The 26,169-nt window shown below is 44.0% G+C and overlaps 1 protein-coding gene across 2 annotated transcripts in view; it reads right to left on the reverse strand.

The window, feature by feature from the left end:
• Window positions 1–26,169, reverse strand: part of LOC117367373 (protein unc-13 homolog D-like) — an 82,313-nt gene that overhangs the window by 43,947 nt on the left and 12,197 nt on the right. Inside the window, exons 1-8 of one of the 2 annotated variants that reach the window (XM_033959824.1) lie at window positions 18,270–18,382; window positions 9,639–9,683; window positions 7,494–7,586; window positions 6,367–6,474; window positions 4,935–4,994; window positions 1,733–1,799; window positions 1,457–1,646; window positions 418–462 (exon numbers count right to left, since the gene is read on the reverse strand). In XM_033959824.1, the coding sequence (XP_033815715.1) occupies window positions 418–462; window positions 1,457–1,646; window positions 1,733–1,799; window positions 4,935–4,994; window positions 6,367–6,474; window positions 7,494–7,586; window positions 9,639–9,683; window positions 18,270–18,281 (620 nt within the window). In that variant the 5' untranslated portion in view covers window positions 18,282–18,382. Of the gene's footprint in view, window positions 1–417; window positions 463–1,456; window positions 1,647–1,732; window positions 1,800–4,934; window positions 4,995–6,366; window positions 6,475–7,493; window positions 7,587–9,638; window positions 9,684–18,269; window positions 18,383–26,169 lie in introns of those variants that run through there. The other variant, XM_033959825.1, reaches the window with a different exon arrangement.

Consider the following 26,169-nt stretch of genomic DNA (forward strand, 5'->3'; position numbering starts at 1 on the left):
TTTCCACCCTTCCAGATGCCCAAGACAGGCCGCTCTATAACAATTAGAAGAGCAGCCTAGTGGTTAGAGAATCAATCTGAGGACCAGGGAAGCCAAGGTTCAAATCCTGCTTCTCCCACCGATGCTTTCTCTGACCTCGGGCAAATCATTCCATCATCTACCTTAGATTAAAGCTTCCTGGACAGGGATTCTTATGTAAACCGAGTGGAGCTCCTACTTCAGGAGATGATACAGTATATAAATGTAAGTCTTAGATTAGATTAGATTAGCTAAGTCTACGGTACCTGTACGAGTGTAACTAACTTTGAACTCAGATCTGGAAAAGGCAAGGAAGGAAAATTCGAACCACTTCCTGGCCTTTCCCATTAAGATTTGGGATATTATTATTTTTTTTTTTCTTAACTAGATTTTACTTACCACATGTCCATGTGAAACCTGGCGTTGGCAAGATCTTCAACTTCCCTAGAAACAAACCATGAAAAAAGCATATGCTGTCTTTTGTAAGGGTTTCCTGCAACATCAACCAAAATGCCTATGATGGTAATCCAAGAATATCAATGAACCAATGTTTTCTTCTCATCTTTAACCCAGAGGTACCTTTAACCCAGGGGTCTCAAAGTCCCTTCTTGAGGGCCGCAATCTAGTCGGGTTTTCAGGATTTCCCCAATGAATATGCATGAGATCTATGTGCATGCACTGCTTTCAATGCATATTCATTGGGGAAATCCTGAAAACCCGACTGGATTGCGGCCCTCAAGGAGGGACTTTGAGATCCATGCTTTAACCCAGTGGTTCCCAAACCTGTCCTGGGGGACCTCCAGCCAGTCAGGTTTTCAAGATATCCCTAATGAATATGCATGAGAGAGATTTGCATACCTGTCACTTCCATTATATGCAAATCTCTCTCATGCATATTCATTAGGGATATCTTGAAAACCTGACTGGCTGGGGGTCCCCCAAGACAGGTTTGGGAACCACTGCTTTAACCCATAGGGATACCAGATTTTCTTAATGAAAAAATGAGGACACATGGCCCAACTCTGTTCCACCCCAGCCCCACCCCCACACAAACCTCGTCTCTTCTACCCCGAGTCCGGGTCACGTCAGGAGGGCCTCCGAGCATATGCAGATGTGAAGCAATGTCACACACATGTGCGCATGCATGTAATGTCATCGTGTCCCATCTATGCATGCTTGGAGGCCTCCAGACGAAGGGTTATTAAGATGGACTTGGAAAAATCCACTGCTTATTACTTGGGCTTCGATCTGTCCCAGTATGGCAATGCTTATGTATTTATGGGAGTGGGATTAAAGCAATTAGCCGAGGAGAGAGGGGAAAAGAGAGGATACAAAAGGGCATTGTGTACTGACAATGGAGAAAAGTGGTGTTGGGAAAGGAGAAGGGGGAAAAAAAAACTAGAGAGAAGAGGAAGAGAAGTCTGTCCTGTACACATACAGTATGAAAGTTTCATTCCAGACTGGATTGAGTGTTTGGGCCTTTATGTGGGTCCGATGGGTCTGGTCTTCTGGGATTGTGTTTCTAACCACAGCTTTCTGCCGCCGTCTGTCCTGCTGGAGGCCGCTGTCCTGGGACTGTTCCTCCACCTTGAACTCTAGGCCTAGCAGACAATAGGGGTCGCTGTAACCTGCCGGCAGCAAAAGGAAAGGAACTGGTCAGCTGGGCTCAAGAACCCTTGTTTCCAATACAGAATCAAAAATGATGTCCACTCACCGCTGACGTCTTTACCCAGAATTCCTTTTGCTTCCTTCACAGTAGCCTTCAGGCAAAGAATTGGAGGCTGGAATTAAAGCCAGTGGAAAGAATATTTTTATTCCAGGACCTATGAGAAAGACACTCCAGGGCTCTTGAAATTCACAGTGGCCGATAATAACTAACCTGGATTATGTTAGACTAGCTGCCTTGGGTGTAGTGCTGGTGCAAGTTTTAGGTAATCCCAGCCTTGCACCTTCCCCCACCCCCTCCCATACACACAACATTAGTTTTCAACTTGAAAAGGTTTAAAATGTGGATTTTAACTTTTTAAGGCTCAAATCATAATGACACATAAAGAAAGACACAAGTCTTAAGTACAAACATCTAGAGCAGGGGTATTCAACCTGTGGCCCGAGGGCCGCATGCGGCTCTGTGAAGTATTTTCTGCGGCCCCGGTCAAGGGCGATGCAGTGTTTTCCTCTGCTGCCCCCGGGTGTTTACCGTCTTGCCAGCTCCCTCCTCTGTCTTGCTGCAGCGTTTGCACGTTTGTGCAGCCCCAGAAACATTTTTTTCGGCCAGTGCGGCCCAGGGAAGCCAAAAGGTTGGATACCCCTGATCTAGAGAATAATTTTACTTAGATAATTATTTCCAGCTTTGTGGGTACTTAAGTTCCCCCAACATTGAACAAACTTTTACTGTATCTAGAAAAGGGTAATTTGGGTTGTTGGCATACTAGTCATTTTGAAAAGATGACTTTTGATTATTATTACACATTAAGTTAGGGTTGCTAGACATCTGGATTATGTCCTCTTTTCAGAGGACTGTCCAGGCGTCCGAATGGCTTTTCAAAAACCGGCACTTTAGCCAGGTTTTGAAAAGCTGGTAAAATCAAGGCCAAGTCTGACGTGCATTTGCGCTTGCGCAGACATATTCCAGACCCAGCCCAAGGAGACGAGATTTGTGGGATGTGGTTGGGAGGCAGAACGGGGTGGGGGCCATGTGTCCTCCTTTACCAGATGCAAATTCTGGTAACACCACTTTAAGTGGACTTTTAAAACACTGCTCTAGGCAAAAGACTGACAGTGAAATTGTCCATTGCTGTATAAGGTTTCAGTTTATGTCAACTAGTCACTAGCCCAACTGAGTTCACATCTTATTCAGGGTGAGTAAATTCTTTAAAAAAAAAATCCCATCATTTTCTTGCTGATTTAAAACTCTCTTCAAATTTCTTTGGAGACAGCAATGTTGAAATGTAGTGTCACACTTTATCTTCCCTTCCTTGAGGCAGTGTAAGGCAAATGCTGCAACTTTTAGGAGATTTCTACAGCTTGCACTCACCACTTTTATGTCTCCCTTTCTGAACATTCAGGGCTACTAAGCGACCAAGATGATAAAGGGGATGGAACTCCTCTCGTATGAGGAAAGACTAAACAGGTTAGGGCTCTTCAACTTGGAAAAGAGAGGGCCAAAGGGAGATATGATTAACATCTACAAAATCCTGAGTGCAGTAGAATGGGTACAAGTAGATCGATTTTTCACTCCGTCAAAAATGACAAAGACTAGGGAACACTTGATGAAGTGACAGGGAAATACTTTTAAAACCAATAGGAGGAAATTTTTTTTCACTGGCATTGCCAGATGTTGTGGTAAGAGCAGATAGCGTATCTGGTTTTAAGAAAGGTTTGGACAATTTGTTGGAAGAAAAGCCCATAATCTGTTATTAAAAAAAGTTTATGTTGATGACTGTGGAGTCTCTCACTATTTAGGATTACCATATGACTCCAGAAAAGGACAGATTAAGACATCCAGGTTTTACTTCCATTGGTTTCAATGGAAGTAAAGCCCAGATGTCTCTATCCGTCCTCCTTACTTCCATTGCTTTGAGTAGAAGTAAAACCCGGATGTCTCAATCCGTCCTCCTTTTTCTGGAGCCATATGGTAACCCTATCGCCATTCCTTGTCTGAATTAACGCACAATAAATATAAGTATGTGAACACTGATCACTTTCACTTGAGAGGTATGTTCACATCCAGGTGCATTGTGGTATTTGTTAGGGTTACCAGATTTTCCTGAAGGACCCATGGCCACACCTACAGGCCCGCCCCATTCTGCCTGTGTCACGCCATGCTCCATCCCGCTCCCAGACGGCATCCGCGCATGCTCCTTCCTGATGCGATTTTGAAAGGAAGCTTTTCAAAACTCCGACAAAATGCCAGGTTTTGAAAAGCAGTCTGGACCCCCCAGACATGTCCTCGAAAAGGAGCATATGTCCAGAGAAATCCAGACGTCTGGTAACCCTAGTATTTGTAGATCTCTAGAATCCAAGTAATATTAGCCCTTCCCTGAACCATGTGAGTAACAATTTTACACAGAAAGCAGAGGACCTGGGGGTAATGATAGACAGGACCCTGAAGCCGTCAGCTCAATGCACAGCGGCGGCAAAAAAAGCAAACAGGATGTTGAGCATGATAAAGAAGGGTATCACGAGTAGATCTGAGGATGTCATAATGCCGCTTTACAGAGCGATGGTAAGACCACACTTGGAATATTGTGTCCAACATTGGTCTCCCTACCTAAAGAAGGATATAATACTACTGGAGAGGGTGCAGAGGTGAGCGACGAAGCTTGTGAAAGGTATGGAGAACTTGAGCTACAAAGATCGCCTCAGAAAACTAGGATTATTCACCCTCGAGAAGAGGAGACTGCGAGGGGATCTGATAGAGACTTTTAAAATACTGAAAGGATTTGACAAAAGGACATTGTCAAAGGTGACTTGGACAAGAGGTCATGGACTGAAGCTGTGGGGGGACAGGGCCAGGACAAATGTCAGAAAGTTCTGCTTCACACAGCGAGTCGTGAACACCTGGAACGCTCTCCCGGAAGAGGTTGTGGAAAAAACCACCATTCAAGGATTTAAGGGCAATTTGGATGCACATCTTCTTGAAAGCCACATTGAGGGATACGAGTAACTAAGGTATTCGCCAGGGTAGGCCTGGCTGGGCCTCAGCGTGTGCGGATCGCCGGACTAGATGGACCCAAGGTCTGATCCGGTGCAGGCATTTCTTATGTTCTTATAGCCCAGTGCTTCCTAAAGAGAAACTGGCATTTCAGTGGATCAGAAAGATCTGATACTTTCCTCATTATCTGTGTTCAAGTCCCAACATACCACAAAATAAGTCTCTAAACGGGCACCCAAAGAGGCGATGGAATGGGATTTACCTCCAATTTCTGCACCTGTCGTAGGATAGCTTTATGTTCACTCTGCTCCATACCGAAGGCCTGAAAGAATTCAGAAAGACCAAGTAAGGAAAGGTAATGGATTTCAAATTTACATTGCAGATTGATGTTAAGTGGAGAAGCCTCGGGTGATACCGCTAGGCCACAGGGTCAGAGCACTGATGAACTGAGTGCATTTTATATAGGTTTCCAGGCATTAAAAAAAAGGTCAAATGTGACAGTAGACTTTTCATGCCAATACTGTTGGCTTCCAGCCCCAAAACTGACTATGCAGTATCCTAGGGTTACCAGATTTTCTGTTTGACCCCTAGATCCGCCCCCAGGCCCAACCAGTTCTACCCATCCATGCCCCATCAAGCCCCAGTCCCGCCCCCAATCCCACTCTAGACCCGCCCCTCGCTGCCTGCTCTCATCTGGAAAGAGATCATCCATATATGTGCAGATATGATGCGATGACTTCACATGCATGCAAACGTGCCACCATCGTGTGGCATCTGCGCATGCATGGATGCCCTCCTGCCCGACGGCGATTTGATAGAAGCTTTTCAAAACCCGGACAAAGTGCCGGGTTCTGAAAAAAGTCATCCGGACCCCCAGACATGTTCTCAAAAGGGGGACACGTCCGGGGAAATCCGGACGTCTAGTAACCCTACAGTATCCAGTACACCTAGTGTCTCCATATGAGATCCAACAAGGTGATATATGACCCAACTCAGAGGCAATACTAACTCTTCTGTCCTTCAAAGGCCTGGCGGTAAGGGATCCTCAACAAGGGAAAGAGGAGTTCTGGAGATCCAGAGGTTCCCAAGGTTGTGATAAGTAAATGCATGGATATTTGAGATTTGGAAGACTCTTCTCCAGCTCCACAGTCACTGAAGAAGAGGCTAACAGCATCTTGAAAGCTCATAGGCCACACATCAGGTATTAAGCTCAAGTTTTCCAAGGTCCAATATAGCTCCTAGAGCTCTATTAGGGTTATCAGATGTCCAGGAAAACCCAGACATGTCCTCTTTTTAGAGGGCTGTCTGGGTGCCCAGGGGGGATTTCCGAAACCCAGCACTTTGTCCGGGTTTAGGAAAGCCCCAGCTCGGGGCTTCATCTAGAGGGGGATGGGGCTGGGCCACGTGTCCTCTTTTTTTTACAGATGGAATCTGGTAACCCTAGCTGTACACTACAATGTGTGAAAGAAGCATTGCCAGGTTTGGTGGTTCTCAGTGTGTCAGAAACAAAGCTTCAATGGTTTGATGGTCTTTAGACAATCTCTCCAATTTTGAGGCAGATTTCTGCACCCACTACTGCCCCCCAGCCCCTTGTATGACCAGTAGAGTAGACCAATAATTATGAAACATCATGTCTCAGCGGACAAACCAGATTGACATTTATCCTATTCTGCAGTCCAGCAACCTGTGCTTACCTTTTGTACATACCGATACAGTTCATCTGCACTGGAGACATGATTCACTTCTGTTTTGCCTGCTCTGTGCAAGATAGTATACAGGACTTCCTCGTAAAGGAGGTCACGCTGCAGAGAGAGGAACAGGAAGTCACAAGTTATATATCGCTCCCATTCCAAGAGGGCTTAGCCAAGTCCTCAAATAAAATCTCCAGAAACATCAGCTTATCATATCATACCCTCTTCCTTTAATCTTTGTGCAGTCACCCTGTACCAGTGGTCCTCTCTAATTTTTAAGTTGGAGCCATTTTGGATCTAAATGAGCTGAAGGAGAACCACCAATTATCTTCCCATGCAGGGCTGTGACATGACATCCATCTCCACCAGCCTGCCTTCAAATTTTTCATTGTGGGTATAATTATACCTTTGTAGAGGACTGTCTGGGCATCCAGAGAGATTCCCAGAACCTGGCAGTTTGTCTGGGTTTTGGAAATCCTGAGCTCGGAGGCCACGTCTGGAAGCCTTTGCGCATGTGCGGTCATCACCTTGATGATGTCAGACGCACTCGCACATGTGTGTGACGGCATTGCATTGATGCCCGCCATTTGTCTCGGTTTTGGAAAGCCCTGATGAACTCCAGTCGCATATGGAGGGCCTCTGAGCATACGCGGGTGATGTCACCCACATCCGCACATGCTCTTGGCCCTCCAGATGCTACTGGAGCTCATCACAGAAGAGAGGCGGGGACAGGGCTGGAGGCGGAACTGGGCAGAGCTGGAGGTGGAACTGGGCGGGGCTAGAGACAGAACCGGGGCTGGGGTGGAACAGGGCAGGGCTAGAGGCAGAATGGGGCGGGGTTATGTGTCCGGGGTTTTCCTTGTAAAATATGGTAACCCTAATTATAGGCCTCACCCCTGGGTGGGGCTACAGTCATAATTCACAACTAGACTCACTTTAATGTTAAAGCAGAATTTCTATAAACCAGAGAAATAAGTAACTGCATTATTAATTAGGACAGAGTTTTTAGGAATTCCCCTTTTAGTCTACTTTCAAAAGGATGAATGCTTATGAGATAATAACCCCCAACTTAGACACTACACAGTGCACACAGAGTGGAAGGCTGGTCTGGAATTTCATCTGCCCCTCACCTGTACTGATGATGAGACCTCTTGAGAAGGACTCGAGTCTTTGCTAGAGTTCTGTTGGGCAGCTCGTGATGGGGCTGTTCGCCTGTACCTAGCCTGCAAAGGAAAGAAAGCATAAACATAAGGAAAATGCCTTGAGCTCATGATCTAAGTGAGCCAATCACATTATTTTGAAGGATAGTTTCACAAGGAAACAATTCTAACCTAGCAGTTCACTTGCAACACAAAGCATTCTGGGACCTGTAGTTCCTTGTATGATAATAATAAAATCCTACAATGCAGTGAAAAATCAAGACTGGTTTCTGGCAGAAAGTGGTAGGTAGGAGACAGAGAGATGTTAGAAACCGTCATGTTTTCTGTTGCAAAACATACATTGGCCAGTTTTAAACGTATGAGATAAGAGAATGGATGCTTTGCTTGGACACTGATTTCATGTCAGGAGAGGCATCAGTGCAGTTTGGCTATAAGAAAAGATAAAGTTATTCTCTATTGTTTATTTTTATAGAAAAAAAAATTGGAGTCTTCACTGAACAAAAGAAAAATGCCTCTAAAAGATCTTATGGATCAATAAGAAATGTAGCTGTCTGGAGTACAACACTCAATTATACTCAAACAGCATTTGGAAGATCCTGAAAAAAAATGCTGTATATAAGGAAATAGAAGTGGTAGATATATTTACAAAAACCTTCACAGAGCAAATGTTATGATATGATTATTACTTTAGATCAGCCATGGGATTATTATGCTAATTGTTTTTGGAATACACCAACTGCCCAGTCATGATCCTACCTCCTAAAATAGAAACACGATGGCAGCTAAAGGCCAAATGGCCCCTCCACTCTGCCTGTCCACAGCATCCGCTATCTCCATCTCTCCCTAAGAGATCCCACGTGCCTGTCCCATGCCTTCTTCAACTCGGGTACATTCTTTATCTCCACAACCTCTACCGGGAGACTATTCCACACATCTACCACCCTTTCTGTGAAAAATTATTTCCTTAGATTACTTCTAAGCCTATCACCTCTTAACCTCACTCTATGCCCTCTCATTCTGGAGCTTCCTTTCAAATGAAAGAGACTCACCCCATGCGCATTTATGCCAGGTAGGCATTTAAACGTCTCTATCATATCTCCTCTTTCCCCTATTTCCTCCAAAGTATACATATTGAAGTCTTTATGTCTGTCCTCATATGCCGTATATCGAAGACAGTTGACTATTTTAGTAGCCTTCCTCTGGACTGACTCCATCCTTTTATATCTTTTTGAAGGTGTGGTCTCCAGAACTGTACATAATATTCTAAACCTAGGGGTTGTGTGCCATTCACAGCACACACCCCTTCTCCCTTACCCTTGTAGGGGAAGGGGTAAAACGCGGACCTCACGGACCTGACGGACCTCGCGGATCTAAACCCGTACCGCCTTAAAAATCTGAGGTCCGTGTCGGTCCGTGTCCGTGGTGTTTGTAATTGCTGTTGCTGACAGACCTTGATGAGATTTTTCAACTGACGGATCCGTCTCAGCATAGGGAGGGAAAAGTGTTAGGATCCGTCAGCGCTAAAAATCTCTTCCAGGTCTGTCAGAGCCAGACACTAGTGCTGGAACGGCAGAGCAGAAGCCAAGAGAGCGGGGACATAGGTTTTGGACGTGCGTTATGGAAAAGAAGTCTCCAAACTCCAGCACTAGTCTCTGGCTCTGACAGATCTGGAAGAGATTTTTAGCGCTGACGGATCCTAACACTTTTCCCTCCCTATGCTGAGACGGATCCGTCAGCGCTAAAATCTCATCAAGGTCTGTCAGCGACAGAAACTACAAGCGGCACGGACACCGGACCGACACGGACCTCAGATTTTTAAGGCGGTATGGGTTTAGATCCGCGAGGTCCGTCAGGTCCGCGTTTTACCCCTTCCCCACTTTGTTGGGGACATTTATTAAATGTCCTCATCTTACTTCCACATATGGGAGGGCCTTTCACTACACACCATTCTCACTCCCATACATGGTGGGGTGGGTGTGGGTGGGTGTGCTTTCACTCTACATACCATCCTCACTCACTGTACACTCTCCTCTTGTTTTAACACCAAAAGGGAGGCTTTCACAGTTTGATATTTTTAGCTTTTACCATCAGAAATAAAAGAGATGCAGCTATTACCTCTCGCCTGGTAAAACGGTGACCAGCTGATGAAGGTGATTCCATCTGGTGACAGAAAAGAGAAAGAAAGACTATGACATTCAGGACTCTTGGGAGCTTTTTTTTTGCTAAGATACCATGTGCTTTTCTCAGGATGTGCCTGGTGGTCACACCTGCATCAGACCCAGAAAAGTTTCAATCAAGTTAGGCTGCAGAGTGTCATGGGTGGCAGGACAACTGCTTGGATTTAGGGTACTAGAGAACTGAGAGAGACAAGTTTCAAGCATCCACATGGTTCCACATGTGTGGATGCTTTTAGGGGAGCAATTCTATAACAGGCACCTAAGTGCGATTGACAAGAGATAGGCACCTATATTTTTAGACCCCATTTACAGAATTCCCCCCCCCCTCCTTAGTGTACATCCTTGATACTATTTTTCAAAGAGAAACCATGGGGCCCTTTTCCTAAGCTATGCTAAAAAGTGGTCTTTGCGATTGTTAGCAAATTGGTTTTCCGTGCGCTGAGGCCACTTTTTAGCGCAGATGTAAAATGGCATTTTCCATTTTCTGAATTAATGACGACAGTGCAACAATTTCCAAACTAGCGAGCGGCCATTAGCGTTGTGAATCCTTACTGCCGTCTGTTTTCTAGGCAGGAAGGGCTCCCGTGCTAACCACATGCTAATCGATTAGCATGTGGCGATGTAGCTATGCTAACCATTAGGGCAGGGCACGCCTATTCTCCACCCCCAGTGCTAAAGTCAAATCTATTTTTAGCACATTGGAAGCGTGCATCAATCCCAAAACAACCGCAGGATATCTGAGCGCGTCCCACGGTAATGCCTTTTTTAACTTACAGTACGCACTTGTTAATGCTTAGCTCAGCTTAGTAAAAGAACCCCTATGTGATCTATTTAAAATGTGCCCTGGAAGCATCTCTTTAAAAATTAGCTACACTGAGGGCACTCCATGCTCATTAATCCATTCTGGCACAACTAGGCTGCTTTGGAAACAGAAGGGCATTTTTCAAACTGCCCTCATCATGGCTGCAGGAGTAGTTCTTACCAGCAGCCTTTGCACCAGAGTTTCAAAGGGAAAGTAGGCAAGTGTTTTCACTTTATATATTTCAAAAATTTATAGCCCACATATCCTACAATTCTAAGCGGATAACAACATTACATTCATAATAAAATAAACTTACCAATCCTACAACATAAAATCATAAAAGACATAGGGGTCCTTTTACTAAGGTGCGCTAGCCGATTTAGCGCCTGCTAAATGCTTATACGCCCATTACATTCTAATATTTAGCAGGCGCTAAATCGGCTACCGCGCCTTAGTAAAAGAGTGGAATAAAACATTACAAAATAACAGTAATCATAGGTGACAGGTCAAAAGCGCGCAACGACAAAGGCGCGACGACAACCCAGCGCAGACAACTGAGCGCAAGGTGGAAGCACGCCAAAGAAAAACAGTATTTTAAAGGGCTCCGACGGGGGGTGTGGGGGGTACCCCCCCACACACTTTACTTAACAGAGATCGTGCCGGCATTGTGGGGGGCTTGGGGGGTTGTAACCCCCCACATTATACTGAAAACTTCACTTTTTCCCTAAAAAAGAGGGAAAAAGTTAAGTTTCCAGTAAATGAGAGGGGTTACAACCCCCCAAACCCCCCACAACACCGGCGCGATCTCTATTATGTAAAGTGTGGGGGGGTGTTCCCCACCAGCACCCCCCGTCGGAGCCCCTTAAAATACTGTTTTTTTTCGGCGCACTTCTGCCTTGCACTCAGTTGTCTGCGCTGGGTTGTCGGCGCGCCTATGTTGGCGCGCGCTTTTGTCTATGAACCGTAACCATATATAACATGAATTAATTCTGCAAATTTTGTTCAAAGCTTAGAAAAATAATACTGAAAACCACATTATGAGAAAAATAATTTGCTCAAATAACCTAGTTTTAACCATTTTCCTGCCTTATCTCAATAGGCAACGCATTCCACAACACTGGCCCCTGTACCGCCACTTTTAACCTTCCTACTGGCACAAGATATCTGTACACACTGGTTCCTCTTTTTTCTACAGGTACATGAAAATTAATATACATGAATGCAAAATTGTGATTTATGCACAATATTTCCCTTCACCCCTTCCTGATGCATCTAAAAAGTACACACCTTGAAGACATCCATGATACTTTTGGTCAGATTAGCACTATGCAATTTTCAGAACAGGTCTTCTACCGATGTAAATGGAATTTAATTAATTAATTTAAATATATATATACTGCATACAACTATGAGGTTTCCATACCACATACATAAAATCTTGTTTTCCTCCAATTATCACATATAACATAGACATGTCTAAACAACATCGTTAATTGTCCCTGTTATAATAGGGATAGAGCACAAATTCAATCAATTCAGAAATACAAGCAAGCTTTAAATCATACATTGATGTCAGAACAACTCTAAAAGGCGATCATCAACTGAAATATACCTTAGCATAAAAAGGCATTGGCAAATAATTGAGCTGTCAGCATTTTCTTAAAATTCATCCTCCCCATACAAAACCGCAGGATACCAGGCAAGGCATTCCATAGTTCTACAGATATCATTGATGCTCTGATCCTAGCATGCATAGTCGACCTTCTCCCCTCCATACTTAATTTCATCCCATTTACATCTCTAAGGTCTCTTCGCGGTTTATAGATCTGAAAGAATTCTTGTAAGATCTTTGGGGAAGTATGATACAATGTCTGTTGTATAATCGCCACAATCTTAAACTGCACTCTATGTTGGACAGGTAACCAGTGTAGTTTCTTCAACACAGGAGTTATACGGGCACTCCTAGGAACCCCTGTGATTAATCTTGCAGCGGAGTTGATAAGCATTTGCAAAGCCCTCAACTTCCGTTTCACAACTCCTAGGTATAGTGAATTACAATAATCCACCCTACTCAGGATTACCCTTCCCATCTTTGTTGCTAGAGTTTTGTTTTCCCAACACAAGGATGAGTCTTTAGCCTTTAGCCTCCCAGTGCTCTGCTTGAAATGTAATACTAGGACCTCCCTCTCCCCCTATGTATTACTACAGCTGGAATTCCCAGCCCACTACAGATGTGTTCACTGCCCAGAATACTTATAAATCCTTAAAAAAACCCATTAAATTATAAAATCATGATTACATTACAATCTGTAGTGATGCTTGCTCAGGTGTGGTGTAGTGGTTATTAGAAAATGACACGGTGACAAAATTCATCACCGTCCCCGTCCCCGCGGATAACCGCGGGAAATAATCCCATGTCATTTTCTAGTGTCTATTTCATCCTCTGTCCTTCTACACCAGCATTATTCAAAGCAAAGCTTGCGGGTCAGTGGTTGTGGCCATTCATACTCTCATTCTTATGTGAGCCAAGGATAATGAAGCCATTGTGACATCACTGATGTGATTGGCTCTTAGGCACTGGTGGAATGAGGCATTATGACATCACAATATCTGCTCTGGATACCAGAGACTGTCATTCTGTAGTGTCTATCTCAACTTCAATCCTTCTATACCAGCATTCTTCAAAGCAAAGCTTGCGGGTCAGTAGTTATGGCCATTCATACTCTGATTCTTCCCTCTCTCCTTAAAGAATGACATGAAAATTGTTTACCGTGGTTATCCGCGGGGACGGGAACGGTGATGAATTTTGTCACCGTGTCATTCTCTAGTGGTTATCCCATTTGCTTTACTTATGATAGATCCCTGGTTCAAAATCAAGTACCTTTTTCTAAGCTGAAGGCCTTGTGGCAATTTACCACCAAGAATGAACAAAAATGTCTGAAGTGGAGTGAAAAAGTAGCCTAATGGTTAGAGCAGTCGGCTGGGAACCATTGAAGAACAATAAGTGGGGATTCTCCTTCCTTTTGGGAGTTTGATTATTCGATACAAATATCCACTAGTCCCTGCAGTAGCTGGGAACCAAAGAAGCCAGGCTTCAAACAAACCCCAGTGCCAAAGGTAGGTGGTCACTGAACTGTGTGGGGAGGCTAAGGTGGACGGGACAGTACCTATGTTAGCAAAAAAAGGGACAGTAGGGGCTTCTCCCCCCCGCCTAGCTGTTACTGATGGTATCATGTACTGACCATTTCACGGAATTATGTAACAAAATAATACAACTTATATTACACAGAATAATATTTGCAATATAATGTTGAAATACTGTTGGCTCCTAGCCAGACCTAGCTCTCCAGTCTAACATATTCCTGGTGCCCATTTGAACAGCGGTGTTCAACAACACTGTAATAGAAATCTTGCTTTTATTGGCAACCATAGAATGATTAGCTACTTAGTTTTTTTTGGTAGGTGGCCAAATGAAAACCAGGCTTCAGATCTTTAGTTTACGGTTATCAAACGTTTGGAATAGGTATTATCTGTACCCAGTGGCTTAGTAAGGAGGGGGGGGGGGCGCCCCTGGCACCATCTTGAAGAGGGCGCAGGCATCCATCCTCCTCTCCGTCTTTGCCCCCCCCCCAGCGCCGCACTTGCGTGCCACTTCCCTTCCCCTGTACCTCTAACGTTCCTGGTGCAAGCAGCAACCCCCAAGCTGCTGTCATTTCCTGGACCTGCACCTAGGAAGTGACATCAGAGGAAGAGCCAATACTGGCGCGACAGCGGCTTGGGGGAGGGGGGTTGCTGCTTGCACCAGGAACGTTACAGAGGTACAGCGGAAGGGAAGCGGCACGCGTGGCAGGAAGGAGCGTATGGGGCAGGCAGAGAAGAGAGTGGGGAAGGGTCGCCACTGCCACGGGAGCTTCTCACCCTCGCTACGCCACTGGCTGTACCTAATAGTTAGAGTAGCAGGCTGAAGCCAGGATTCAAGTTCCACCGCTGCTCCTTGAGATCTTGGACAAGTCATTATGGTCCCAGGCACGATCTTAGCCTGTGAGCCTTCCAGGGACAGGAAAATATTTACTGCACCTGAATTTAACTCACCTTGAGCTGGTGGCAAGTCAAATGCGTGCGAGACAAAAGCGCGTGGACAACTGAGCGCAAGACAATTGAGCTGCCACTCAGAAGGGTGTGATCTAAATCCAAAATCCAGTATCAGGCATATTGTGAAGTATGAAACACTACCAATGTCGCTCGGGGCTTATAGGGCAAGTCTAACATACCACAAGAGCAGTAATTTCCACATGTCACACAACAAGGCCCTACCTTGGAAGGCAGCACTGTAAACATTGTAGTGGGCACTGAAATACCAGCACACCTGCCGGCAAACCAACCAAACCTGATCCTACCCAGACATTTGTGCTAAGAGAATACCCGCTCTCTTTCGCGCGCACAGAAAGAACCTCGCAGAGTACAAGGGATCAGAAACTACAAATAGAAATATGTAGACAGAAATTGAACTGATCAGAAACCGGACACTGCAAACAACGCAACCACCAAATAAAGATAAGGGGTGATGCAGGTCCCCTCCCCCATACTGTGCATAATATAAAGGGAGCAGGTATACATTTTAAACATTGCCATGTTATAATTACATTTCAAAAGAATCAACAGAAATAAAACAAAGGAAAATAAGGTACAAAGGGCAGGATTCACTAACCTGCCAGATCGGGCCCGATTTGGGCCCGATCCGGGAAGATCCGACTAATTCAATAAACTTTAACATGCAGATGAGGGCATTCGGAGGAACGCCCCCATCTGCAGGCATGGATCACGCTATAGCGCGCTGAGCATGTGCGGGACCTCCGTGCCGTCGGAGTTGTTGTTTTGGTTTTTTTTTTTCTTTTTCATAGCGCAGCCAGGGCCGCAAGAAAGCCTACAAAAATGCTATTGCTGGACCTCAGGGCCAGCAATAGATTTTTTTTTTGTGTGATCGAGGAACTTTTGGGAGCCCGTGGTTTTAACCCGCTTAAGCCCATGGGTTAAAACCACGGGCTTGCAGTGCGGGGAAGGATGGGTGAGTTGGAGCAGGCAGGCAGGCGTGTTCGGGTTCGGGTTCGGGGCTGGAAGGCAGGTGTGTTCGGGTCAGGCAGGCAGGCACATTCGAGGCCGCAGGAGGCATTCGGGGCAGCAAGAGATCGGGGCTGACAGGGCAGAGAGCAGGGCTGCAGAAGGCAGGGCAGTCGCAAAAGGCTTCAGCGACTGGTCCTGAGCAGTCGCTTTTTGCGAGCACAGTCGGATAGGAAAAAAGTTTAGTGAATTGCGTCCCTGCCTACATTTGCATGGCCTTGCCCTCATTGGCATGCGCGGATCGGAGGATGGTCGGAAGACAGGTAAGTGAATCGGGCCGGGGTCGCTAAGGGGTCGCAAACATGATAGGTTTGCTTTGTGAATCGAGCCCTATCTTTTTAATGGATTATTTTAATAGTATAGAGAGGTCTTTTACGAAGGCACGCTAGCCAATTTAGCGCATGCTACATGCTAACACCCCATTATATTCTATGGACGCGTTAGCATTTAGCTACATCAATTACCGCGCCTTAGTAAAAGACCCCCATAGTGTGCTAAGAAGGATATGGCGTTACTCGAGAGAGTTCAGAGGAGAGCGACACGTCTGATAAAGGGGATGGAAAACTGGAGATTGGAGAAACTGGGTCTCTTTTCCCTGGAGAAGAGGAGACTTAGAGGGGATATGATAGAGACTTACAAGATCATGAAGGGCATAGAGAGATTAGAGAGGGACAGAAAGAGAGAGAGAAAGGGAGACAAAGAGAAATATAGAGAGAGAGAGATGGAAAGAAAGAAAGAGAGAGAGATAGATAGAGAAAGAATGGAGGAACTGGGACTCTTTTCCCTGGAGAAGAGGAGACTTAGAGGGGATATAATAGAGACTTACAAGACCATGAAGGGCATAGAGAGAATAGAGAGGGACAGATTCTTCAAACTTTCAAAAAATAAAAGAACAAGAGGGCACTCGGAAAAGTTGAAAGGGGACAGATTCAAAACGAATGCTAGGAAGTTCTTCTGTACCCAACGTGTGGTGGACACCTGGAATGCGCTTCCAGAGAGCGTAATAGGGCAGAGTACGGTACTGGGGTTTAAGAAAGGATTGGACAATTTCCTGCTGGAAAAGGGGATAGAAGGGTATAAATAGAGGATTACTGCACAGGTCCTGGACCTGTTGGGCCGTTGCGTGAGCGGGCTGCTGGGCACAATGGACCCCAGGTCTGACCCAGCGGAGGCATTGCTTATGTTCTTATGTTATATGTCTTTATTGAATTTCATTAAATACAATAATTCAACACAATTAATCTAATGTCATTTAAGCCCTTCCCCTCCCCCCAATAAAATTGTAAAAGTAGACGAATTGGGAGTACAAACCAGAAAGACAAGTCAATTAGCATCTATTCTACAAGAGTCATCTAAAAGAGCCCAAACCCTCTTAAAATATCGAACTGAGCATCGCCTAACTGCAGCTACTTCTTCATATTTACATGTTAGAAAGAATTGTACTATTTTTTCATTCTGATAAAACATGCTGACTTGCTAGACCCATAAGAACATCAAATAATTTGGCCTTAGATTTTTTTTAAGTAAATGTGATAAGATAGCAGAATGCAAAATGACAATTTCATAAGCCAGCTCTATACAGAATCCAAATATTTCATGCACTCGTTGCCAGACTTCATCCCAGAACATTTTAACAGCATGGCATCCAAGTAACATACGATAATTTGTGCCTACATCAGTTTTACAAGTCCAGCATAAGTTAGATCCATGCGCTGACAATCTGGAGACTCTATAAGGTGTCCAATATGCTCAGTGAGCAACAGAGAATGAAGATTGTGTTAATGATGCTGACAGAGTAGGTCGATATACCTTTCTCCAGAAAACCTGGAAGAGGTCCAATGCCCATGCAGCATGCTTCAGCCACCAACACTGGCACTCCAGCGCATGCTCGGTTCATGCCCATGAACCGAGCATGTGCTGGAGTGCCAGTATCAATAGCTGAAGCACATTGCTAGGTGGCTTGGGCAGTGGATCTCTTCGGCTGCCAGGGTTTGGGCATCTCTGCCAGCAAAGGTATGATATTTTGGGGGGTGGGAGGAGAGAGCAGAGGAAATGCATGACCGCCAGTCTACCCCTGCCCTCCCCAATGGGTTTCTGGCTATGCAAACAGAAGAGGAAAGAGGAGCCCTGCCTCAATATGTAACAACCAAACAAGAAAAGGAGGAGAGATGTCAAAATCCAACCAGCCTCTTCTAGAACAGATCACAGTGCAAATGAGCATATAAGTCCTGCTTTTTTGTGCACTTACAAGATGCATGTAAACTGCATGTACCCTGTTATTTAAATGAAAGTCCTTTGGGGACAGGAAAATACTTGCCTTGAGCTACAAATGAAAAAAGTGGCATGAGCTACATCCAAAGCCTCTTACTCTCTTTAAAATGTCTGAATATTTCTGTATGTCTCTCTTGGGAAACGTAAGGCAGGCTCCAACATATTCAAATTTAAAAACAGGTAAATGAGTTCCACCTATGATCACTCTGTGCCCTCACTATTCCATCTACTAAGCAACACTCCCCCCACCCATTCAATAATGGGGGCCTAGTCAGCACTGCATCTCTGAAAAACTCCCCCTGAGCTCTACCATGCTGCGTGCTTGAGCTGGGGCAGCAGATGATCTGCGCTTCCCAGCTGTGGAGCCCCAGAACTTACCTCTTCTTCCATTGCAAGCTTAGCCTTTGGTCACAGATGTTCCGACTTTAAGCTCCAGCATCAAACACAAAATTATGCCAGAGAAAACAAAATAGGAAGACAGACAGGTTCTCACATGCACATGCGCTGCTGAGACACTTCCTGACTGGCATCTGAAGCTGATGGAGGTGCCGCATAGTTCCACACCCAAGCGACTGAGCTGGGAGGCTTTACCACATTCCTACATATGCTCTTGGTAGCCCTCAAGTGATCTTCAGTTGGGTCTAATGACCATGTACCGCTGGCAGCTGCAGGTGGGGATTTATGTTGGCATGACTAGTTGAAAGAACATTGGTAATCTAAAATTCACATCAAAGGTAGAATTACCCGAGAAAGCAAATTGTTCAGTTTTTGGTAACATCTTAAACAGTATTCCTTCCTGGAACTCTCTCCATCCCCTAATTTTCTAAATCACCACCTTGCACCATGTATTTTTGGCTACAACTGCAGTCTGTGTCCATATTCATTTATTTTATTTGTTTTCTATCCCGTTTCTCCCCAAAAAGCTCAGAACGTTGCGTATATTATGTATGTTAACCTATAGGTTATAGATTAACATACATAATATACAGGTCACAGGTTGCAATTTGCCATAGTTGCAGTGCAAGGTTTTTTCAATTCAAGTTTTTGTCCTAACTCGACACAAACAAGAGATCTAAAACCAATATACATAATATAGAGTTTACAGGTTAAATTTGTCATAGTTACAGTGCAAGATTTTTCAATACAAGTTTTTATCCTAACGCAATACATACCGAGGATCTTGTATCAATATACATTTCTTTGTAATCTATCGGTCGTGAGCAGGGGAGTTAGGTGAAGAGGTTAAGGAGTCCTTCAAGGGATCTAATCTGTGGGGGCAGTTGATTCTAGTGGGTTGGTATGAAGTGGGAGGAGGAACATCGTTTGGCCGTTTGCAGTTGAAGGACATGACCAGGGGGCGTTTTGAGGCGTATTTCACCCTGGGAGCGGAGGGACCTTCTCGGCACATATAGAGGAAGCTTGGTCATCATGTAGCCCAGCGCCATGTCGTACAAGGATTTGAACGCTAGCATCAGGCCCTTAAAGACACAACGTTTGGCTATGGGCAGCCAGGGTCGCAGGTCCATAGGTTAATTGTATGTGAAGCTGTACCTGGGTTGGAGACTGTGTGCTCAGCAGGCTGCCAAGGTCTTGCTTTTCTTAGGGCAGACGCATTTGACTCCTGATGAAGGCACATTTGCCGAAACACAGCCGTTTCTAATCCTTCAAGCCTCTTTGTCCTACTCTGCTTTGGCTGCTACTAATAAAGTGACTGTGTTAACATCCTGGATGCTGTCCACTCAATGGACCTCACTTTCTTCTTTGACCCACTTTCTCTACCCTAAAACGTGTATTAACCACGGGTTGGTCTTTTTCAGGCGAGACAAATCAGACAAATATGCATCACTCTCTAGTGTACTGGTACTGTCTTTTGCATATAAATTAGCATAAAAACTTTTGATATGTCCCAAATATCTGCATTGACCCTTACTATCCTTCCTTGCTGATCTCTCAAAAACAACTTAGTGCTTACAAAGGGGGAAAGTGTTTCCGATATTACAGTGGCTCAGGAGTAATCTAAGGAAATATTTTTTTACAGAAAGGGTGGAAGATGCATGGAACAGTCTCCCGGAAGAGGTGGTGGAGAGAGAGACTGTGTCTGAATTCAAGAAAGTGTGAGATAGGCATGTAGGATCTTTTAAAGAGAGGAAGAATTAATGGTTACTGCAGATGGGCAGATTGGATGGGCCATTTGTCCTTTATCTGCCATCATGTTACTATGTTTCTATAAATTGGCAAAATACTAATTATCACAGTTATTATGGCTTTAAATAAATATAAATTTATAATCGTGATGTGCTCAGACCTTAAACCCTTTAAATAGTGAAGTCACTACTTAGAGTTTAACAGGGGGACCATCATAGCACTCACTAGTCCCCGACCCCTCCCTCCATGAGCATATTCAGATACTTGGTGGTACTTATCTGAATGGAGAGGTGTCTGTTGTTAGATTTAATCCTGTTAAATCTCGGTAGTGGCTGTGTTCTAACTCATAAGGTGCCTCTTAAAATCCTGAGGTGATTGTTATATACATATTTGCTTCAATTCCCGTCCCCCCGACTCGAGTTTCGCCTTCTTCGTCGGGGAGGGACACTAGAAATGTAATTAAAATTTAAATATTTTATTATTATTTTTCAAAATCTCTATTCAATTGTATATATATGCGCAAAATAGTCCAAGCATAATTGATCAATTCACATTCAAGTTGATATAGAATAAATAGAAATACCTGATACTGGCTCGTTGAACCAGACTCGTTCAAAATCTGCTGGCCATCTGACTAACTCTGTTACAGCAGTGCGTATTTATGGGATCCTAAAACCGGAAGAGGCAGTGCCTAAAGACCCCGGATGATAACAACGCCAGGGACATACATTCTATAGGGCCAGCCATTCAATATCGGCATTTGGGGTCTTTAGGCACTGCCTCTTCCGGTTTTAGGATCCCATAAATACGCACTGCTGTAACAGAGTTAGTCAGATGGCCAGCAGATTTTGAACGAGTCTGGTTCAACGAGCCAGTATCAGGTATTTCTATTTATTCTATATCAACTTGAATGTGAATTGATCAATTATGCTTGGACTATTTTGCGCATATATATACAATTGAATAGAGATTTTGAAAAATAATAATAAAATATTTAAATTTTAATTACATTTCTAGTGTCCCTCCCCGACGAAGAAGGCGAAACTCGAGTCGGGGGGACGGGAATTGAAGCAAATATGTATATAACAATCACCTCAGGATTTTAAGAGGCACCTTATGAGTTAGAACACAGCCACTACCGAGATTTAACAGGATTAAATCTAACAACAGACACCTCTCCATTCAGATAAGTACCACCAAGTATCTGAATATGCTCATGGAGGGAGGGGTCGGGGACTAGTGAGTGCTATGATGGTCCCCCTGTTAAACTCTAAGTAGTGACTTCACTATTTAAAGGGTTTAAGGTCTGAGCACATCACGATTATAAATTTATATTTATTTAAAGCCATAATAACTGTGATAATTAGTATTTTGCCAATTAACAGAATCACAGATTAACATTGTATATTTCCCTATTTGTTTAAGTATTGACTATGTTTCTATAACCATAAAGTTCTATGACCTCACAATGCAGGTGTAAAGAGCCTTAGCCAATAGGGAGAGGAGGAGATAGTGGAGATTGTGGATAGGCCATTTGTCCTTTATCTGCTTTCATGTTTCTGTGAAAATACTTCTACCTGTGTGTGATCCATGAACTATGGAAATGTTAAATGCATGAATCCTAGGAGCACGCACAGTCCTTCCTTTGAAATAATATGTATTTTATTGATTAATTTTCTATTCTGTCTCACAATCCGTGAAGAAATTACCCGAGTTTGTCCGTCAGCCCCTTCCCTTGTTTAAAAGCAGACTGAAAACCCACCTTTTTGCTATAGCTTTCAATCCTTAACCCTACTCTTCTGCCCTCCAACCCAGACTGCTGATTAACCGTTCCCCTTAACTGTATCCATAATATCCTGTTTGTCTGTCTTGGCTGTTTAGATTGTAAGCTCTTTAAGCAGGGACTGTCTTCTTTGTGACTCTGTACAGCGCTGCATGTGTCCGGTAGTGCTATAGAAATAATTCATAGTAGTAGTGTGAAGAGTTTCAGTCTTTGGGAAGCAGAGCTGAGATTGTGATGTCATAATGCCTCATTCCACCAATAAGAGCCAACCTCATCAGTGATGTCACATTGGCTTGATTGTCCTGTACTCCCCTCTGCCCTCCAACCCAGCCAGCTGATTAACCGTTCCCCTTAACTGTATCCTTGACATCCTGTTGGTCTGTCTTGGCTGTTTAGATTGTAAATGCTTTCGAGCAGGTACTGCCTTCTTCATTGTGACTCTGTACAGCGCTGCGTATGTCCGGTAGCACTATAGAAATAATTCATAGTAGTAGTGTGAAGAGTTTCAGTGTTTGGGAAGCAGAGCTGAGATTGTGATGTCACAATGCCTCATTCCACCAATAAGAGCCAACCTCATCAGTGATGTCACAATGGCTTGATTGTCCTGAACTCCCCTCTGCCCACCAACCCAGCCAGCAGATTAACCATTCACCCTAACTGTATCCATGGCATCCTGTTTGTCTGTCTTGGCTGTTTAGATTGTAAGCTCTTTTGAGCAGGGACTGTTTTCTTACTCTTTGTGACTCTGTGCAGTGCTGCGTGTGTCTGGTAGAAATAATTAGCAGTAGCATCATATAATTTCATCATATAATCCAGATACAAAATTTTAGAAATTCACTTCATGGCCCATAAGTAATCTAATATGAAGGGGTGCTGAAAAGTTCTTAAGCCCAACCAAGGCAAGAATTACGTGGACATGGTTCAATTAAATGATCTGAAACAATGTCAAAATACAGAATTTAATTTCTGCAAATTAACACAACGAAATAAGAAAACACTCTTCAGCTACAGTGGCAAAATAATGCTCAGAATTTAGGAAGTTGGTTGGTTGGCTGAGAACTTTCCAGCACCATGTTATATGTAATAGAAGCCAGTCAAGTATAGGACATTGTGGCATCAGTGATGAGGTTGGCTCTTAGATTTGGTAGAATGAGGCATTATGACATCATAATCTCAGCTCTGGAATGTTGCTAGGAGGGGGTGCTGAAAAGTTCTCCGCCCAACCAAGACAAGAATGACGTGGATATGGTTCAATCAAATGATCTGAAACAATGTCAAAACACAGAATTTCATTTCTGCAAATTGGCACTTAACTAAAGGGTGGTTGACCGCTGGAATAATCTTCCACAACAGGTAATTGAGGCCAGCAGCGTGCCAGATTTTAAGAAAAGATGGGATTGGCATGTGGGATCTCTTCATGGAGGTAGTTAGGGGGTGGGCCATTAGTGTGGGCAGACTAGATGGGCCGTGGCCCTTTTCTGCCATCATTTTCTATGTTTCTATCTAAATAAGATAACACTCTTTTCAGCTACAGTGGCAAAATAACACTCAGAATTTAGAAGTTGGTTGGTTGGCTGAGAACTTTTCAGCACCCCTTCCTAATCATGCCATCCTTTTTTTTTTTTTTTAGAAAGCAGAAATATCCTTAGCTTCAGCTCCTCAGGTAGTACAAGCCAATGTGTGGGACCCATACATGAGTACAAAGTGCTTCCTGGTTTCACTCCACTTCATATCTCAGGGAATCTACTGTAAGTGTTTTTGGGGAGACATAGGGATCTTACCAGTTGGTAACTCTGAATGTTTACTGCCAAATTTTAAGGTGTCGGTTGATCATGCAAAACCTTAAAAACGAGAAATGCAAATTCTATTCTTTGCTCTATCAGTAACTTATGTGCCATGGTTGTCATGTTACCATATGTCTTTACCATGTTTTGTTATGCATGTAAACTTGTAACCCCTTCTGAGGTCTCCTGTGAGGACGGGATATAAAACCAAATAAAATAAACCCCCCTTTTACAAAATCGTAGCGCAGTTTTTAGCACTGGCCTCGTATGAATGTCGGAGCTGTTACCGCTGCGCCTGGTGGGGGGAAGGGGGTAAAATTAACCAGGTCTGTATATGATTGTATAGTCTAGTGACAGCTGTTATGCTGTCTCTATTCCCAAAGAGACTGCCTTTGCTATTGTGACACTCCACTTATGGAATACATTACATTTGTGTTTGGAAAGTAAATATTTTAAAGCCATATGAAAAACTTTCTACTTGGAACCCTTCTGAGGCCTTTTTCCTCCATTGCAGGAAATCACTGCGCATCCAGCATTGTGGCCAAGAGAGACCCAAGGAACCGCGCAGGGTTTGTGTATGTTTTTCATTATTTGCTCGTCAACCACTTGGATAATATTTGATTAGCAGAATATCAAATAAACAAAAACTTTCGTATCGGCTGAAGTTCTCAATTACCCACATAAAAATATTGCAATCATCTGAATGAGACCTAAACGTTCGACCTTTTTGCTGCTGACAGAGGAACACTTAAATCTGACTGGCACTCTGAGCTGTGTTAAAATACAGGAAATGAGAGGGCAAGCACCCTGTCAAAATGCAGCAGCCTTTGACAGCTCAGTAAACCTGTAAGCCACTGGAAATAATAAAAGCACCAGTTAATAAGAAAGTTATAATGTGTTCGTAAAAGGGTGCCGACCTAACCGTATTGCAAGAACTCCTGCGTTGAATTAAAGAATTTATTAGTTTCAATGCCACAAGAATAGCCAGGAAGAGAGTTATTCAGAAAGAGGAAAATCCTCCAGCAGTTAACGAGATCGCTTACTGTGAGGCCTCGTTTACCTTCTCACTTCAGGGCGAGAGCCACTATGGCCCAAGGCGCTTCTCAAATACTGCCTCAGCATCCCCGGAATATCTATAGGAGTTAGTGCATGGTCCTTCCTAGCGTCTACTGTTTGCACTGAGCCAGACATTCACCGTTAAAGCAGAAACAAAGAAAGAAGCTCATCATTACTTCGTCGCTGTCTCCTGAGGATGGAGAACTGGCCTCATAGGGTGAGGAAACGTCTCTGTCTGCTCCTGGGATCTCATTGCCGGCTTCCATGTCTCCTGATCAGGCAAGTGAGGGGCAAAGCTGGGCTTGTGGCCGTGGGTACAAAATATTCAGAGCCAAGTGCATTATGGACCTCAGCCCCCCCCCCCCATCTTTTTATAATCATCAGCTTTGCAAGGATAGCCCTCCCATTTGTCGCTTGCACATGCCGAGAGGAAACCACAAAACTTTTTTATCTCGCTATTTTCACAGTGAGCAGTTACGCTTGGCCTCTCTCACTCAGCACAGCTTTTTGGCTGAACTGAACTTAGAGTGGGCTGTACCTTACGACGTGTCACTTCTCCAGCATCTCTTCACACATGGGTGCAAGAGGTCACGAAATAACTCATCTTTGGCCTATTGTCTTTGAGGGTGACTAATGTAACGGTAAGAGCAGAGGGCTCCCACTGTTGCTCCTTTGATCTTGGGCAAGTTACTCAACTCTCTGTGGCCTAGTGTACAGAGTGTGAGCCCTCCAGGGCTACTGTACCAGAATATGTATCCTTTAATAGCTTTTCAGTTTGCAGGCGATATATAGTCTGTTATTGAGAAAGACATGGGGGAAGCCACTGCTTGCCCTGTATTGGTAGCATGGAATATTGCTACTCTCTGGGATTCTACATGGAACATTGCTACTATTTGGGGTTCCGGAATCTTGCTTACTCTGAAATAATGGAATGTTGCTACTCCATGGGTTTTGGCCAGGTACTAGTGACGTGGATTGGCCACGGTGAGACCTGGGCTTGATGGACCATTGGTCTGACCCAAGAAGGCTATTCTTATGTTATGTTATGTAATGTATGTTTTATTGATTTGCATCCCGTCTTTCCCAAAAGCAAAACAGTCCAAACCCATAAATAACAATAATCCCAATCATCACAACATGTACATAATAAATAGGGTTACCAGACGTCCGGACAGCTTTTCATAACCTGGCACTTTGTCTGGGTTTTGAAAAGCTTTCCTTCACATTGCGCCGGGCAGGAGGGCATCTGCACATTAATTTATTCCATTTGTGCGTCGCACATACCTATACAAGCTCTAGGTGACATTACAGAGGAAGGGGTTAGAAGAGGGTAGGGAGGGCTATGGAGGGCAGGAAGGAGTGGAGAGGAGCGAAGCATGTAGAATATTTTGTAGAAATTCCTAACTTTACAGATAGGAGCATCTAAATGAATTAAAGTAATATGTAAAAAGGAATAGAAGGGAGGAACCGTTAAACAACAGAATTCAGGAAAATTTAATTAATAAAATAA

This window comes from Geotrypetes seraphini, chromosome 10 (assembly GCF_902459505.1).
Source record: "Geotrypetes seraphini chromosome 10, aGeoSer1.1, whole genome shotgun sequence".
In the NCBI taxonomy this organism is placed as follows: domain Eukaryota; kingdom Metazoa; phylum Chordata; class Amphibia; order Gymnophiona; family Dermophiidae; genus Geotrypetes; species Geotrypetes seraphini.